This window comes from Mucor velutinosus, assembly GCF_035048745.1.
Source record: "Mucor velutinosus strain NIH1002 chromosome Unknown tig00001544, whole genome shotgun sequence".
NCBI lineage: Eukaryota > Fungi > Mucoromycota > Mucoromycetes > Mucorales > Mucoraceae > Mucor > Mucor velutinosus.
The window spans coordinates 1,567,158-1,585,489 of record NW_027041908.1 but is presented as its reverse complement, the minus strand read 5'-3'; the positions used below and the strand labels follow the sequence as shown (position 1 = coordinate 1,585,489).

At 40.5% G+C, this 18,332-nt stretch overlaps 5 protein-coding genes across 5 annotated transcripts; 4 read left to right on the top strand and 1 right to left on the bottom strand.

Moving 5' to 3' along the window:
- Nucleotides 1-1,761: 1,761 nt before the first annotated feature.
- On the bottom strand, nucleotides 1,762-2,052 carry ATC70_005831 (uncharacterized protein; the record flags this gene model as incomplete). The annotated part of the gene is made up of 1 exon (XM_064825114.1): nucleotides 1,762-2,052. One exon carries the CDS (start codon nucleotides 2,050-2,052, stop codon nucleotides 1,762-1,764), a length of 291 nt encoding a protein of 96 aa, XP_064680491.1.
- Nucleotides 2,053-5,747: 3,695 nt separating this feature from the next.
- On the top strand, nucleotides 5,748-8,961 carry PEX3 (peroxin; the record flags this gene model as incomplete). Its single annotated transcript, XM_064825113.1, has 3 exons — nucleotides 5,748-6,028; nucleotides 6,086-7,712; nucleotides 7,768-8,961. 3 exons carry the CDS (start codon nucleotides 5,748-5,750, stop codon nucleotides 8,959-8,961), a joined length of 3,102 nt encoding a protein of 1,033 aa, XP_064680490.1.
- A 2,207-nt stretch (nucleotides 8,962-11,168) lies between these two features.
- ANP1_2 (Mannan polymerase II complex anp1 subunit) lies at nucleotides 11,169-11,906 on the top strand (the record flags this gene model as incomplete). The annotated part of the gene is made up of 1 exon (XM_064825112.1): nucleotides 11,169-11,906. One exon carries the CDS (start codon nucleotides 11,169-11,171, stop codon nucleotides 11,904-11,906), a length of 738 nt encoding a protein of 245 aa, XP_064680489.1.
- A 2,287-nt stretch (nucleotides 11,907-14,193) lies between these two features.
- On the top strand, nucleotides 14,194-16,855 carry SKO1_4 (Transcription factor; the record flags this gene model as incomplete). The annotated part of the gene is made up of 2 exons (XM_064825111.1): nucleotides 14,194-14,273; nucleotides 14,371-16,855. The coding sequence occupies 2 exons, from the start codon at nucleotides 14,194-14,196 to the stop codon at nucleotides 16,853-16,855; spliced, it is 2,565 nt and encodes an 854-aa protein (XP_064680488.1).
- A 294-nt stretch (nucleotides 16,856-17,149) lies between these two features.
- On the top strand, nucleotides 17,150-18,319 carry ATC70_005827 (uncharacterized protein; the record flags this gene model as incomplete). The annotated part of the gene is made up of 1 exon (XM_064825110.1): nucleotides 17,150-18,319. One exon carries the CDS (start codon nucleotides 17,150-17,152, stop codon nucleotides 18,317-18,319), a length of 1,170 nt encoding a protein of 389 aa, XP_064680487.1.
- Between the last annotated feature and the right edge of the window lie 13 nt (nucleotides 18,320-18,332).

Here is an 18,332-nt window from a genome sequence, read left to right as displayed (position 1 = left end):
AGAGTCGTTTAAAAAAACTGCCATGAGTCCAGGCTTGATATCTGCTGATGAACGTCATAGACAAGTATAAAAGAACGCCAAACATGTCTAGGTGCAGCCTCAATTAGTTCTTGATTCAAAAAGAGTATTTGCACTATATAAGTGCTCATATGACTATTTTGGTATATCAACCCTTGCGATCGTACATCACTTTTGACAGAACGTGTTGAAAATATACAGAATTTTAGCTCCTAACGCGATCGTTCTTCAATACCACGTAAAAAAAAAGTTTCATGGTAATCGTCATTTTATACTTGAAGTAAGGATATTTTAGATTGCGTGAACGGGTTTCATCAGAAGCGTTTTACAACACAAAAATGCGTGTTCTCCTTACGTCTTTATGCATCAATGAAGGGCGTGCCTGAATATTGACCATACTTTTAATAGTTTGTTCTGAGCGAAACTTCTTGTTTCTCTTCAACAGAAGACCCTGGATGAGAGTGAAACTTGAAGCTAAAAAAAAAAAAAAAAAAAAAAAAAAAAAACAATGTTCAAACAACACCCCTACCATATATCGAGAAACTGTCTAAACAATTATATCGTTATCAGACCGCGTACAAGCATGATCTCATGAGAGCGTTGTATCGTTGCAGCAGTACAGAGCGGCATGTCTTTATCTGAAAAAGGAAAGCTGAGGATTCTAATCATCACGTATCAAGGATGCTATTTCTAATAGAAGAGCAAAGGATGAACTTTTACACATTTTACGTCAGTCCGATGAAAATGCTATTTTGGTTCATTTGTTTACACTGGCTTTTTATGAATAGTATTTGAAATTCTGTATGCAATATTAAGGAGAAGGCTCAGAATAACGAGAAGGGAGGATGATGTCAATTGAAAATTACTGCATTTACAATAAATCGCATCGTGAAGAGCACTCTATTGAACAATCACGCTTTTCTTGCACACAATAATTTGGCCGTTAGTGTAACCAGAAATTTCATTTTGGCATGTTTCATCTAACACATATGTATAATACAATTATGAGTGGATGCATCTGGAATATACATTAGAGAACTTGCAAAATCTATGTAGATCAGAATGGCATTGACAAGTCGAAATCCTTCTTGCAAATGTATAGCTTTCTTGTAACAGGTATTAGACCAGGTGGCTTCTTTCTAGTCTGCTTTTCTCTGCATAACAAAGTGTTACACTTGTAAAAGTACGCTTTAAAGTAGTCTTGAAAGAGAGCGTTGGTTTAGATAATAAAGGTCGGGCTCTAATGATGGTAGATCTTGAACGAAACAGACATCAGATAATGCAATTCTGTCTTGGGCTATGTACCCATATGGGACATGATCAAGGCAAATGCTCTATTCGCCCATCTTTTGGCAGTTTGCACTATGAAAAAACTTCTTGATTCTTCTATCCACTTGATAGGTCTGTTTGGAGTGGGACAAGGAGAGAAAATCTTCCTATTTTATGCCTCTCCGCCCGATTTTTCGGATGTGTAACTATGAGCTTGTTGTAAAGTAACGATGCTCAGTTTACCTTGGAAACCATCATCGAACCAATGAATAAGTCAGAGCATACATGTTGAAGGAAATAAAAGTAGCAATTTATTAGTCATAAAATGGGTTCAAAAGATGGAGAGCAAGGCAAAGAAGGGTATTTAAAATTGATACGAGTTTATATACATGCGCAGTGGAATTGGTCTATGGTACAAAGTTCACCGTATTTACAAAAATGGTAAAAATCCCATATTTTTCGGCATTCTATGATCTAGCATATCATTCTTGCTGTAGGTGGTGTAGCAGGATTTGTTGACACTGAGTTGGACGATGTGGATGGAGAGAGCATTAAATCTTCGCCTTTCGATAACTGAGCTTTTGTGTAAACGCATAATTGGCGAGCATATTCGCATCTTGCCATGGCCATGATTTGATCTCTGGTATATCTCTTTGGTTCAGTCAATCTGCTGATGGATGCTTGTTGCTGTTGCTTGGTAGTAGTAGCCGTAGTACTGTTGATAGCAGAGGCGGCAGTAGTAGTGGTAGTAGAGGAATAAGTCATTTTTATAGATGGTGTTAAAAAATTTAAAAGAGAAACTTGTTCCAATGCTCATTCTATTTATACAAAAATTTCAAATGAGAGAGTTGTGACAAATAAGAATGCGTGTTGTACCAAGATTTTAGGAATCTCTTTTAATAGAAATGAAATGATATCATTAAAGTTCTCCCTCCTTCCTAAAGCTGTTTGATTCCCTAAAAGAGCCCCTCCCTTTGAACTGAGTCTAATGATGTAAAATGGGTTATTCCATGTTGATTTGATTGGTAAATCGCTGGGTTACTTGTATTTGGTTCATGAAACCGTATGATTTATCAGAGGAGCTTCAATCAGCACCCAATCTTGCATTCAATATTGGGCTACTTTCTGAGTTGCCGTTTAATTTGTCTCTATGATACTAACACTGGCTATCACATCTTTTGGTTATTGCTGGAAATTCATTTCATCTTATGGATAAGTGATTGTGATTCTCCAGTAAGTTCACCCTCAAAGCCTTAATATACGTGCCATTACAAGCTATTCTATAGTATCTACAGTCTAGACAGATGCAATTTGTTTCTCATGCAGTAGAAGAATGGCGACGCTCCGCATTTTTTTGATGTAAAAGCGAAGGATCTTATGACATGGAAATACAGTACTCCAAGTAAAAGGCTAGAATGGTGGGCAATCGCTAATAAGCTGTGCCTCCAGCTTGATGTCTCTAAACATAATGTTCGAAACCACATATTCCGTCTTTAAGCTCCTAGCAAAAACCCTTTGTATGATGCTTATGTTCATCTAATTGAATCAAGTTTTATTGTATCACAAACGAAAGTCAGAGAGGAAGTTATGAAGTCCATACCAAAGACTGAGGAAAACCTGCTTGGCTCCAAAGTATTTCAAAAACAAACAATGAAAAATTTACACAATATCAAGAACAAGTTAAGCTTAGCCGGAAAAATGGAGAGCAAGGCATAGTCCATTTGTGGTAGTAGCCGATACGTCCTTATTGTCTAAAGACGTATGAAAGGAACGCTTTAATAGTCTTAAGATTCTTGTTTACAAGGACGAGGATCCTATTCTTTTTGGGAACTATCATTAAAAACATTGGCCAGTAAAACGTTTAACCATTCAAAGAACAAAGTAATGTCACTTCGCCAGCTTCTCAAGTAAATGATCTTGTCTCATACTTTGAACTGTAAACGATATAGATGGCTTGGATAGATGGTCTTTGCAACAACTCGCATTACATATTTAGTGTCGTAGAAAAGCAAGCATCAGATGGGCAATTACGAATTGCCACTATCAATACGCAGCATGGACATGAATTTTAAAGCGCTAAATTACCAAGGTCTAATGTACTTCTAGAAATTGGTGGCACACACGAAAAAAGGTCGTTCAAAAAAAGTAAAGGTTGCTTTTATATAAAACGAAGATTGTAGAAAATTAAATGCTGCACGTACTTTTATAGATATTGGTCGTGCTTTTACAAATACTGATGGCACTTCTTTGAAAAGAAAAGTTGCACTTTATGCTTGCTTGTTTGGTAGAAATCAACAATGGCCCATGAACAGCACCTGAGTGCAATCACCATTGTCAGGTCCAAGGGATCAACTAAGTTGTTATTTTTAAATGATGGTCTTAACATGTGCAGTACCGTATAAAAACTTGATAGGTTTCTTGATATTCCTTTAAGCACTTTAAAATAGCAAATATTTCCAGCCTCGTCATAAAATATCTTTAATATATACAAGTGTGTCTACGCTTCGGATGGCTCTCTATCTTCGCTTTCAGCCAATTTGCGCAGCGGCAGATCACGCTACCGATTGTCCCTGCTCGTCATATCAAACTACTGCTACTTTTATTTTAACCCTCCACTTACACATAGTAACCCTTTATATTGCCTGTGGATTTGATTCTTATGTGATGCTCTACATCCATATACACGTAGTTATTTCATATACGGGCAAGTATCATACAGATATCATCCCTTTTTAGTCAAGAGTGTGCCTAATACAGCAAAACCTGAGTGCATTTGAGCTGCGTTTTCTCGCGTACAAGACCGTTTTAGAACGTCAGAATAGCACCAAACAGTTGTTCTCATCTGGCAGTTACCTTTTGACGCCTTTGCTCAACTTTTTGGGGATCAAAAAAACATGGTTAAAATTCGACCAAAAAGCATGAGATACCCCTCATGGTTTTTATCGAAAATCAAACGATCGCGTTTTTCAGCTTGAAAATGAAGACTTTTACTATGGTATGTATTGGATCAAAATGTTTCTCTCGATCCAAAGCAGCCTCTGAAACCACTTTTATGAGGCTTTCATATGCAAAATATGGCTATTTTCGCTGAAAATCTCATTTCATATTTCACCAAGTTGCTCAATAACTTCAGTCAAAACACGTTTTGCAGTTAGCACCATTGGAAGCGCCTTGAAAAGTACATCAAGAATGTATTAGGAAGCTTTTTTTTTTTTTTTTTTTTGTAGGGGAGTCGAGCTCCAGGTTTTATTTAAAGTCCTTTAGATGTCATACTGAGGGATAGAAAAGACTGTTGGTGGACCCAATGTCTGCAATGATGGGGAATAAGATACATAATGAACTAAGTTGGGAAAGAAATCTACTACTGATCAGGTGCGACACTTAGAGCCAATACAATTATGCAAATCGTCAAAATATAGATCATGGATAAGAGCACAAAACACCAAACGAGGACATCAGTACTACGTCAAAATAATCACCAAAATGCATTCACTGAGATTTGAACCGGGATTATCCAGATGGCATGTTGGATGCTTAACCACTTCGCCCTACCACCACGGGCGTATTAGGAAGCATCGAATGGTCATCAAAATCTGCATAGTCGAATCGCACAAAACAGATTAAAGAAGTCGACAAAGACAAAATTTGTCCAGTCTTGAGCAGAAAAATAAACTGAGCTTAAATGGGGTTGGCGGGCGGTGCTGCTGCTGGCTAACCCAAATGCCTTTCTGATGATTGCAATAGTGATAAACGAGAATTATAGTTCTGTAAGGACAATCTCCTAGCTTGAGTAATTTTTTTCTCGCTTTTGTTGGGAGTTTTTCTCTATAAAGATATCTTTTGCAATGATAATTTCTTAGAAAGTCGTTGTAGATCTTAAACAAGTCTTGTAACTTACGCATGGCCAGCTTTGTGTCAAAAGCAACACCAGCAAATGGTATGACAATTCTACTACCAGAAAATGAGCGAAGAATATGGTATACAAATGCTGCAAAACACTTGCACTCTCTTTCACATCGTCTCAATAACAGGTTTCGTTCGATATCAGTGTATAAGCAAAGGAGGAGGAATATCTCCCCTCCCTTTTGATTCTGATATGACCTTTTGCTATTAATTGATTGCCTCTGATTTGAAATGTCTTCGCCGAGAGCCTGCAAGGTAACGCCGTTATTGAGCGTAGCGATATTGCTTGGCTAGTTGCCATATTAATATTTCCTATTGGTAAAAGCTTATATATATTTGCAACAATGGCGATTTTTTATTGACAAGGCAGCATAATGTGAAGTGAAACTACATGGACAGTTTGTTAAGATAATAATCGTTTTTCAATTGGGGCATCTCACATAATCTTAATATTTACAACCATGAATGTGACCTCTTTCGGAGGCTTCTGTTGAGAATACGAATGTTTGCGTTATCTATTTGCATATTCTCCTCCTCTTCTTGTATATATAAACATTATGGCTACACCGCAAATACCCTTTATAAGTGCCCCGTTCAAGAAAACAGACGATGTCGACTGGGTTCATCCTCTCAAGAAATACATTGCTCGCTTTTACCAGGATGATCCCGAGAAATACAAGGAGGAAACTCAATCATTCAATAGGTTACGCCAAGATATCCGTGGTGCAGGAAAGGATTTCACAGGTAGAGACCTTCTCTACCGTTATTTTGGTCAACTCGAGCTACTAGATTTGCGTTTTCCTGTGGATGAGAAGCATGTCAAGGTTTTGTTCAACTGGTAAATGTCCAAAGATGCTATATTCATGTAGTGTTCGCTAACTGCTCGCTCCATCAGGTACGATGCTTTCAATAACCGCGCCATCTCACAATACTCGCTCGCATTTGAAAAAGCAAGTGTCATCTTCAACGAAGCAGCTACACTATCTGCTATTGCAAGTTCTCAGAACAGAGCTGAAGCTGAGGGCCGCAAAAAAGCCTTCCACTACTTTCAAGCATCAGCTGGCATGTTTCAATACATCAATGATAACTTTTTACATGCTCCGTCTGAAGATTTGAGTCGTGAAACTGTGAATATGCTCTCGGAATTGATGCTCGCTCAAGCGCAGGAATGTTTCTTGGAAAGCAGTATTCGTGAAAAGACTAAGGATGGGTTAATTGCTAAACTAGCAAGCCATGCTGCGTGGGTATATGGTAATTTGGTGGACTCGCTTGGTGATGCCGTCAATCGTGGCATGGGTGTCGACAAGTCTTGGATTGTGCTCTGTCAAGTTAAGCAGAAATACTATACTGCGGTTGCCCAAGAGCACAAAGCTGCCGCTTGTGAAGCAGAGGCCAAGTATGGTGAGTGTGCTGGACGCTATGCGGCTGCTGAGTCTGCTGCCAAGGAAGCTGTCAAACTAGCCAACAACCTGAATTCGGCTCTTTTATCCTCCAATCATGCCAATAGCACAGTTCCCTCTGAGGGTGGTGCTGCTATTCAAGAGCTCTGCAAGAACATGAGTGCCAACTGCACCGAGAAATTGACTGCAGCTAACCGTGACAATGACATGATCTACCACGAAACTGTGCCTCAAGAATCCATTTTGACCCCCATCGATCGTCTCAAGGCTGTCAAGGTCATTCCCATTGCTGAGCTGTATAGCCCTGATGAGATGAAGAAGGTGATTGGCGCTGATATCTTTTCCAAGCTGATCCCTATCAGTGTTCATGAAAGTGCTTCGCTTTACTCCGAAGAGATTGCCAAACTACTTCGATCAGAGAACGAGCGATGCGACATTGCCAAAGCAGAGTTGAACGCTTCTTTGGATTACATGAAACTACCCGGCTCTCTCGGTAAATTTAAGCAACAACAACAGCTCAACTCTTCGCTGGATGACTATGCTACACCACCCTCTGATGTCAAATCTTGGGCTGATCAGATTGCCGCCGAAGAATGTCGCTCGCCTATTGCTGAACTGCTCAGCACATTGACCACTCTCAAGACCAAGGCGAGACAAGCTTTGGATGAGGCTAGCTTGAATTTAGATAAGGAAATGAGAGATTGTGAACAAGGAAGAGTGCAGTATGCTGATCAATGGACACAACCTCCTTCAGGCCCGATTACCATTGAATTCAGACACGACATCGCCAATCATCATCGTACGCTGGGTGGCGCATCGCAATCTGACAATCAGTTGATGGGCAAGTATGATTCTGTGAGACGAAATATCGAGATTTTGAAGCATGGAGGTCAAAGCAGAGAGCTGGAAGGGGCTTATGCCGAGTGCATTTCAGCTATTGCTGGAGGTAACTCGCCAAATAAGAATACTGGTGTCAACCTACTAGACGTCGACATTGCTGTTGAGAGTGACAAGAAGGATGGCGATTTGAATGAAAAGGTGAAACGCATTGAATTTATCATTGAAAAGCTGCGTAAAATCGAGAGCGATCGTGAAGACACTTTCCGTGATTTAAAGGATAAGGTAACTAAGTAGTTAGAAAGAGAGATATACACACGCTAACAACTTTCTGTTGTAGACGATGCAAGACGATATCTCTCAACTCTTGATCCTCAACAAAAAAGCCAATGTCGAGCAGCACATCTTTTCCACCGAGTTGGAAAAGTATCGACCTCATCAACAGCGTATCTCTGCTACCATTCAGCATCAACAACAAGCTATCCAAGAATTGACAACAGCTTTCAAGGATCTGATGGAAGGAAAGGAGGCTCAGAACTTGCAATCACAGCACGACAAAGCGGATCGCCTTCGTCGCAATTTGACAGCTGATTTCAACGAAGCTAGATCAGTGTATAACGAAATCAAGGACGGTTTGAACAGAGGCATCCAGTTTTACTCTGGTATCCAGGATACTGTCGATTCATTGCAACGGAATATTCATCGCTTTATTACTGAACGTTCCAACGAAAGAAGTCGATTGATGGACAGCATTGAAAGCAACAAGAGCTCTCTTGAACAAGAACTGCTTCGTGAGACTTTGAGCAAGTATGCTACTGCACCACCTCCACCTGCTCCTCTTCAGTCAGCCCCTTCCTCATCCTCCATGCCGTCTACTAGCATGTCTCACTTGACAAACCAAACGCGTCAAATGTCAATCAATGAGCCTACAGCTCCTTCCAGTGGTTATACGCCTGCTCCTCCACCAAAGCCCCAAGCTTTCGTTCAACAGCAACAGCAGCAGCAATACCATCACCAGGCGCCTGCTCCTCCTCCACCAACCAACACTTCACCTTACGGTATCTACGGTTCCAACATGCCACCTGCTACATACCACCAGCCGCCATCTCCTTATGCTCCTACGCCTCAATCTCCTATGCAACACATGCCTCCTCCTCGTCCCATGTATAACCAACAGCAGCCATATCAACCTCCTCCTAGTAACTATGCTGCTCCGCCCCAACCTCAACAGCAACAGCACCAGCACCAGCCACCACAAGGCTACTACGGTAACATGCAAGCACCACCTCCCTTGCCTCAACAGCCTCAATATCATCATCAAATGCCTCCTCAACAACCTCAATATACTCCTCAAATGCAAGGACATCCTCATCAAGGTTATCAACCTCAATATCAGCCTCAACAGCAATGGCAGCAGCAACAGCCTCCACCTCAACAACAACAACAACAGCAGCAGCAGCAATGGCAACAACCAATGTACCAACAACAGCCACAACAAAGGCCTCCTCCTCCTTCGGGAAATTTGCTGGATTAAGGCTCCATCTCTAGTTGATTGAATATCTTTAATATTACATCTTAATAAATTTTATACATTGATATCACTATTATATGTCAGTAACACGCGACCTACAAAGAAGACAAGTAAACTGTAGGCTGCATTATCATACCACGAAGGATGTGATATACAGCATTGAGTGTGATGACAAGCGAGAAATCATGCGTATTTTACGTCAGTCGTGCATCAACAAATCTCACATCCAATGATCATAGTTGATCTAATTATAATTAGCTTGGTTGAAGGGATCAACCGAGGGTTTTACACATTGATTTTGTGATTGTAAACTACAGAGCGAAACACAGTCTACGTTCACCCGGATTATTTTGTTGCACGCATGGTGATTTGTTTGATATTACTCATATTTTATCCATCATACTGCGCTATTAAATATCTGTTAAACGGTTAACGCTTATAGCTCTGAGCAAGACTCTGCATCCTGCTTTTAAAAATCATCATGGCTTCAACTAACAAGACTTTAAATGGAGAGAGTTATTTGCGCTATTGTCATTGGCATAATGAGAACAATAAGCAATGATTGCATGACTGACCAGAGCTGTGGTTTCTCTGTGTTTGGCTATGATCTCAATGCCAAGATGTAGAAATTCAATCTTCATCTTGATACTATTTATCACATTTCTAGACTGCAGCCTCAAGAAAAAAACCCAAAGAAGAGGATTTGATTTAAATCCCTTGGCAGCAAACTCGAAACAAAGATTACATATAAATTCTCAATTGAGATATAATTTTCATGTAAGAATTTGACATATGTCAGCAAAGAAACATTCTATTTATATAATAAGGTCCAGAAAGGCATCATATGGCAGGAACAGATTGCTTGCTAATGAGCTCAAAGGGATGCAGTAAGAGGCGATTGCGAATGTTTGGCGGAGATGCCTCGAGACCATCTTCATATGATGACTCTGTGAAGTGGTAGCAAGTGTTAAATGCCATACGCATATTCCAGACCCTTTTTCAATTGTTTCGCAGCTGCTGGCTTGATAGCTCCCATTATATATCTCTTTATCGCAAGAGATCAAGCCATGCTGAATAGGTCATTTCAATAGGTAGCCATTCGACATTCCTGATTAACTCCTTCTTTATCGCTAGAGAATGATGCTCATTTTAGTGGATATATTAGGAGAGAATCTTGTACAACTCATTTGAGATGTCTTGTACGCTTGAATCGGAGAGAACAAGATGCCAGCAACTGTTGCATGTTCTAGACGAAATCACTATCGTCGATAAATGTTCAAAACAAGGATAGTGCAGGCTATTATATCAAGGAGAAAGTAAAATCAGCACTTGTATATTGAAAAAAAAAGGATTTCTACTTTGATATCGAAACATGTACGATCTGTTGCAGAACGAGTTGCTCGTTATTCATTCAATTCTTTGAATAGTTCAAGTATGATCGTTATAGCTTGAAATGATCCAAAATAGCATAGCAGCACATTTGAAACATACACAATTAAACCTATGCAATTAAGGGATTTCTATATGTATATCTTTCCACCTATTTTTATTCCGTTTTCAATGATTGGGTCCTGTGTATGTCAAACTATGACCAGTTTCAAGCTATATTTTGTCATTTGCAAAGAGAAAACGGCAATGTATGGAATAGAGGATATCAGGAGATGCGTGTCAATTGTGGGAAAGGTACACAAATATCAACTGTAAGTTATGTTTCATATCAATCAATGTACTTTGTTGATAAAAACGAAATTTGACCCATTAAAATGAACAGGGACTAGAAACATCTTCAATGAGTGTTGATCAGTGCACTTTTCGAGGCACATTCTTATTTGTGCCTCAAATACCTCTAGTTGTTGATCTGGCATTTTTAATATCGTGCATTTACAAAACATCAAGGAGTACGTACATTGCTCATACATACACGCTCCATCTCACACTTTCACTGAATATACATTTCATCTACCACGCAGAAAAAGGTCTGGGTCCCTGTATTCATTAGATTTCAGCCTTGTGTGAAATGTAGCCTATTAAAAAATTTCAACTTGAATCGACATTGGTGAAGTTCTTGCTTCATAAAGAAGGAGAAGAGAAAGGGGACCCGAGTGCTGATCAGTTCCATCCATCTCTGTCTCAAAAAAAAACAATATAAATAGAGAGAGTCATTCGTAGAATACTCATTCAAACAAAACCACGCAACAATCTCAAGCAGTATGCTTTTCAATACAGTGATCTCCTCTGTTGCCTTGATGGCCGGCTTCGTCGCTGCAGCCCCTGCTGCTTCCTCTAATGCCACTGCTGCTACAAGCAACATTTCATTCCTCAAGTTTGGTCAGCCCACTGTCAATGTTGTAAATCACTGCAGTTCCACTCTCAAGGTTGGTAACTCGATTGCTGAGGATTATTTTGGCGATGTCGTTGATGTGCCTGCTGGTTCAACACACACTTATACATTGCCTGTCAACTGGTCTGGACGTGTTTGGGGTAGAATCAATTGTGGTGGTGAAAACTGCTTCAAATCTGGTATGGGTTCTCCTGCTTCTCTTGCTGAATTCCACTTTTTGGACTCTGGTGCTGTATACTATGATATCTCTCTTGTTGATGGTTTCAATTTGCCCATGACTGTAGCTCCTGTCATGAAGCAAGGTCTTACCTCCAATGATGAACGCCATTGCGCTACTTCTTCTTGTTCGACTTTGCCTAGTTGTCCTGCTGGTTTCGAAACTTATGATGCTCAGGGTAAGGTGTCAGGTTGCAAGAGTGCCTGTACCAAGTTCAATACAGATGAGTACTGCTGTACTGGCAGTTTCTATAGTCCCAATGTCTGCACCACCAACTCCTATGCCTCTGAGGTTAAGGCTGCTTGTCCTGATGCCTATAGTTATGCTTTTGATGATGCCACAAGTGTCTTCCTCTGTAACACCAACGAATACACAGTTACTTTTTGTTAGATCGTTTAAAATATGTAGCTATACCATGTACATTAATAAAAATCAGCTTGATGCTGCCGGTTGTTTTTATTACCACAAATTACTAGAGGTATAGAGCTCCGAGAGGGTATGCTGAGAGTGTGTTGGGCTACAAAATACTTGTATTCGGGACTGACCGTCTACCTTCGCTCATGCTCAGTGAGAACTTTGCATTCCATATTAGGCTTTGCGTTTACGTACGCAATTTACAGCAAGTTTATATAGTATATATAAAAGCATGCAACAGAAATATACTATAATAGTTAAACTATGCTACAGCGCTTTTAAATTTGCAATCCACCTCTTGTTGGCTTCAGGAACATTGATTGTCTTCATGAGAGGGCATTTTGTCAACCAAAATCAATTAAATCTCCGCATGCCATTTTTTTTTTACTCGAAATGGAGATATCTGATACATTTGCGACTTGCTTGAACTGTTCTGCCAAATTCGACTATATAAAGTGTGATGATCACCCGATGCTTCTTAATACATTCTTGGGGTACATTTCAAGGCGCTTCCAATGATGCCAAGTAAGATAGATGTTTTGAATAAGCTTATTGAGTAATTTACGAAAATATGAAAAGAGGTTTCTGGCCAAAAAGTCGAAATTTTACATACCAAGGTCCCACAAAGATGATATCAGGGGTTACGTTAGATCGATAGAAACATTTTGATTCAATACACACCATAGTAAAAGTCTTCATTATCAAGGTGAAAAAAGCGATCGTTTGATTTTTGATGAAAACCATGAGGGATACCTCATGGTTTTTCGTCGATTTTTGGCCGATTTTTGGCGATCCAAAAAAAGTCGAGCAAAAGTGTCAGACAGTTGCTGCTAGATGAGAGCAATTGTTTGGTGCTATTTTGACGGTCCAGAACGGTTTGTAACACGAGAATTACTGCTCAAGTACACACAATTTTAGCTTTGTTTTACGTAATAACGAGTAATAAGAGCTGTTTCCGGTATGCTGTCTGAACATATACAAATTGCTTTTAACAACCCTAATGTGGAACATCCTAGAAAAGCCAAATCCACTGCTACAAGTTGCTCATGAAGGACTCAAGTGATAGTGGCCAGCCAAAGACAAAATATTTGTATGTTCGGCGGAATTGAGCGAGATGCAACACTGTGAAATTACGACATCTCTTTTGGTCCGCAGTACAATCAGTCATAACGAGGAGTACAATGCTATTGTGCAAACACAGAAGAAAGTTTCTGCCATTAGGCCCTTCATTTCTTTGTTCCTCGTGCTACAATAAACCTTACTATTTTTAATATTGATTCAATGAGTCGCAGGTCTTTTTGATCACAGAATATAGAACAGCATCATAAAGGGTTCAATCAACCAATTGCAGAGAAACCCAAGAGATCAAAGATTTAGTTACGCGCACGAACGGCATCAGACCCACGCTTCGGTGCAGTCCCAAGCCTAAAATGTCTGATGCTTCATGGATGAGGCAAATTCAAATACGCCAATTGAGATGCTGAATAGCGTTGATACATTTCAAGAAGCGTCATTTGGCAGTTGTAGCTTTACTCTGAACGATAATGGTATGTAGTTTGATGAAGAAAGGCGAATGAGTCATCCTAGCCATGCAGCATTGTTGTACATTGGATAATCCTTGCTCAGCAGCGCCCGTAATACAATAAATAGCTCAATGGAACCATTGACAGAATCTTGATTTCCAGGGCAATCATCATTCTTTTGTAACTCGTTTAATTTATCTGCCGGCGCCAGAGATAGCTTGAATGTGAAACTATTCTATCTATCTGTGTGTGTGTTGATGAGACTGTGGTAACTGTCTGCGATGCTGGCCTCTATGCTGAATACATGCTATCATGATGAACACTTGAAAAATGCCAAGCCTAATGTGTACAAGACCCCGCCTGTTATCATGTACATTCTGTACATGTTGCTTCTAAATTTTCCAAGAATAGAGGACATGTATAGTCAGAATGGGTCGATAATTTCCTATACATTGGGTTGATTTGAAGCGGCTATTTTACCCTTCTGATAATGATTATCTCGAAATTACATTGAGTTCAGGGAAAATTGCAACCTATTTATGGCCTGTTTCGAGGGTCTTTTTATTCATATAAAAATAAGTTTTGTGTGTGTATCAATTTTATCTCTCTTTTTTTTTTTTTCCTGTTCTTTTTTCTGGTATACATCTCCTTATATCATTCGTATTTCCCACCATTACCCCTTTTTTTTTTCTTTTTTCCCTTTTTTTTTTCTGCTGTAAAGTGGCAATTGACTTGATAGAATGGCTGATGCTGTAAAGAAACCAACAACTTCAAATCACAATAATTTGGGAGCAGCCTGCTACCGATGCAGAGGATTCAGGCAAATACACTAAATATACTCAATGTTAGATATTTGCGTTTGTTCTAATTGTTTAATCAAATAAATAACTTTTTTTTCTTGAATTCTGCTCTAATAGACATGCCTGCGATAGAACCAAACCAGCTTGCTCTCGTTGCAAAAGAAGAGGCATCACTTGCCAGTATCCTGAAGCAGCACCCACCTTGAAGAAGCTACAGAAAGCAACAGAGACACTCAGTGATCGAATCAAGAAATTCGGTGATCTCCTCAAGACGGGCGAAAATGGCGCATTGCCTACAACAACAACAACAACAGCAAAACGAGGCATCTCTCTGCAGAGATTGGCTCAACCGAGATCCTCCGTAGCACCTTCACCTCTAGAGATGGAATCACCCATTTACAATTACAACGACGCTCGCTCTTCCATTTCCATTCATTCCAACGATGCTGCCAGTTCGATTGATCAAGTCATGACAACAGCAGCCGAAGAAGAGGAAGATGGTATGTCCACTACAAGCAGTAATATCAATAATCCAGTTGCTTCTACCAGCTCTTTTTCCGTTTATCCATGTAGTAAATGCTACAAAGATTTACAACAATGTGATCTCACATTGCCCAGCTGTAGCAGATGTGCTGGCAGCAATTTTGAATGCGTTTACATGAAGACCGAACCTAAAGCAAACCACGTTTCTCAAGTGCTCAATACAATGAACAAAGTCATGGATCAATGGCAAGACTCGATCGACAAGATGGCCAAAGACTTTGCTCAAAAGACTCGAGATTTCGGTCAACGAGTAGATCAGTCCTTCAAAAAGAAGCCTTTGCAGCCATTTGCCTGGAAAATCACAACGACCAACAAGGGCCTCTCGGTGGAAAGCAATGTCAATTCGTTCAATGATCTCTCCAAGCTAGTGGATCAATTCAAGAGATCCATGCACATCACATCGCGTGATGACCAAGATGCACAAGACGGTACTCGAGACTCTATCAAAGGCGAAGACAACGAACGACACCGCATGGCTCAGTCTGCTGAATTGGACGACGCTAGTTCTATACACACGTCTTCCGGTTTCTCTTTTGGTGTCTGGAACTCTTGGTCGCATCCTACACACGTATTGCCTGACGATTATCCCGTGGACATATCGCCTGAACTGACAGATAGCTTGGTGGAATTGTATTGTAGAACACCTTGCTGCTCAGCCATTCGTTTGCCTATCGTGGATACTACTGAATTCTTGGCCCGTTATCATGACCCTGATCCTGAAAAAAGACCCTCCACTGTGCTCATTTATGCTGTCTGCGCTATGGCTGCTCGCAATGCTTTCCAGATGCATGTCTGGAGCAAACGTCCTGCTCATGAAACACCCAGTTACAATATGGGTAAAGCTCTCTCCATGGCTTACTGTCTCAAGGGTCGTGAACAATTAGCAGAGTGCTTTGACGAACCTACCATTGATAACTGTCAAGCTGCCTTCTTGTTATCGTATTGCAACCATCAAAATGGTTATCCTGGTGTCATCTACATTTACGAGTGGATCTCTTTTACAATGGCACAGGAGCTGGGCCTTTACGACGAAGGTCGCGTATTGGATACAAGAGAAAGTATCCTTGTCTGGTGCTTGTACTACTTTAATACTTGGTATCGTGTCTTGCAAGGTGTCTCCAACACGTCTGGTGAATCTGACAGGTTTCACCCCAACTGCCCTCTGCCTCCTCCTCAGCCTAAGCCAGTGCTTGATTTCATGGACATTGATGCTGCTGAACCGCCTCAAGAAATGATCAATTACTATGTCTACACAGAGTGGTATTGTATGATTCAACTGCAAGTGCTTCGTCACGATGTGATGAGTCGCTTACTGTCAGCCCAGGCAGCCGGTAAACAAGACACGACACTCTCCATGGATCTACTAGCGATGCAAGATAGACTGCAAGAGTTTTACGATAATCTACCCGTAGAATGGAAGAACCCTGACTTGGAGTCCATTGCTCTCGACCAAATGGCCGCGGGTACGCCAGAACCATGCTGTGGACATGGTGGCCTCTATAATGGCTATGGAGAGCAACAAGCAGAGCAACAATACTATCATGTTGACATTCATGAATTTGCAAGATTCTGTATCCTTAGTGTCCACGTCTACTACAACATCAACAAGATTCTGCTCTACCAAGCCTTCTTCCCTTCGGATCATGTACCCACCTCACCTTTCTCGGTACAGTGCCTCTATACATGTATTGACGCCGCTTATGCCATCACTCAAACCTTAGATATCATGGTGAAGCATCATGATGAATGTAATATCCCGCTATTGGGGTTCTTGTTTGCCAATATGGTGTACATCAAACTATTGAACTATGCCGATGATCAGTACCAAGAATTTGCTCAGCGATGTCTAGCGCAATCCGTCAATGTATCCAAAATGTCCAAGGCGTATCTGTATGATTTCGAAATGACACGCAACTTGGTCAGTGTGATGGAGCTGGATGTCCGTAATGCCTGTGGTGGAAGACCGCTAAGTGTAGTCGATGATGACATGCTGTATCCCTTCATTGTGCCTTCTCCTCCAACTCTGCCTCCGTTTGCTCCTCAACAACCTTTCCAATAATACTCACCTCTCTATATATCCTGTAATTTTATGCATTTTTCTTTTGTTTGTTTATATTTTTCTTTCCTTTTCTCTTAAATGAAACGAAAAAAAACTTAATTCCAACCTGTAAAACTCTAATAAACCCCAATTACACTGCACTCGAGCATTTCTATCCGTGTTGCTATGATACCATCAGCCAATGAAAATGATAGTTGTTCAAGGTAAATCTTCAATACGCACATTTTTTTTCCGCCTCTATTGTCGCATTTTACCATTTTACCCAACATCTAATACTTTGATATCTTAATTCACATGTCCCATTCAACACTCCTCAGCTTACCGTATGAACTTGTTTTACATATTGGCCAGTATCTGGAGTTTGCAGATGTATGGTATTTAGGGACTTGCTCTCATGCCAGCCGAACACTGTCATTTCAACTACTGCAATCGTTATATCAGATCAACCTCATTAAACCACGCATCATCAACCCGTTTGGACAGAGTATACATGCAGCTGTCGCTTATCTTGCGAGACACGGCAACACCGGCAGTACAAGTCAACAGCAGCATATCATTCAATCTGTGGCAAATCACTTGGCCATAGGCATCTGCGATCGCATGCCAAGTAAATCAGGCAGAGCCTTTTCATTGGACTTTTTGCTGAATAAATCGTTGGCCATTCTGCTAGAGCATTGTCTGTTGGACTCGACATTACATGCATTCATGAAATCGCAAGAAACACATATCCTCAGTCAACAGTTTGATCAGATCATATCATCGATACGTGCTCAGCATGAACAGCCGTTTGAGCAGCAGAGGTACACAGGGGTACTGATGGTCGATTTTCTAGCTGGATTGCACGACACACTAGTGGCCGTTTTAGAGGAAGAAGACATGCTTAGCAACATATACCACCACTTGCTCACCAGTCATTTACAAAAACAGTTACGAGCCATCCAATCCAGATACCAGAGCCATCATTCAGATCAGTCATCCTACTCAAATCAGCAAGCACCTCGTAAAGACTCTCTGCCCAGTCAAGAGTTCAAATTGTACATTAAACTCATATGCTGTTTAGCACAAACCAACCTCATATCATCCAACGACATTGATTCACTGACTTACCATTACATCAATCATTTCTTCTTGACACGACCATCGGATGTCAGTTTCAGTCGAGATTCAGGGCTCAAAATATACATACGACAGCATAATGAACACTTGTCCATCATCAACACAGTGACGCTCAATAAACGGCCTGCCTACCACTATCAATGGCGGCTATGGTTGGAAGAAACACAATTGCGGTTAAGTGTATTGTTAGATTTATTGCGTGCCATGATACAAAAGAACTGCAGCCAAGGTGGAGCAGCACCTGATTTTGTCCATATCACTGCCATGTTGCAAGACACTGTCTCTGCATTGACATTATCAAAAACCATCCCTCAAAATGAATATGAAATACCTCTTTTGAATGATTAAAATGTTTTTTTAT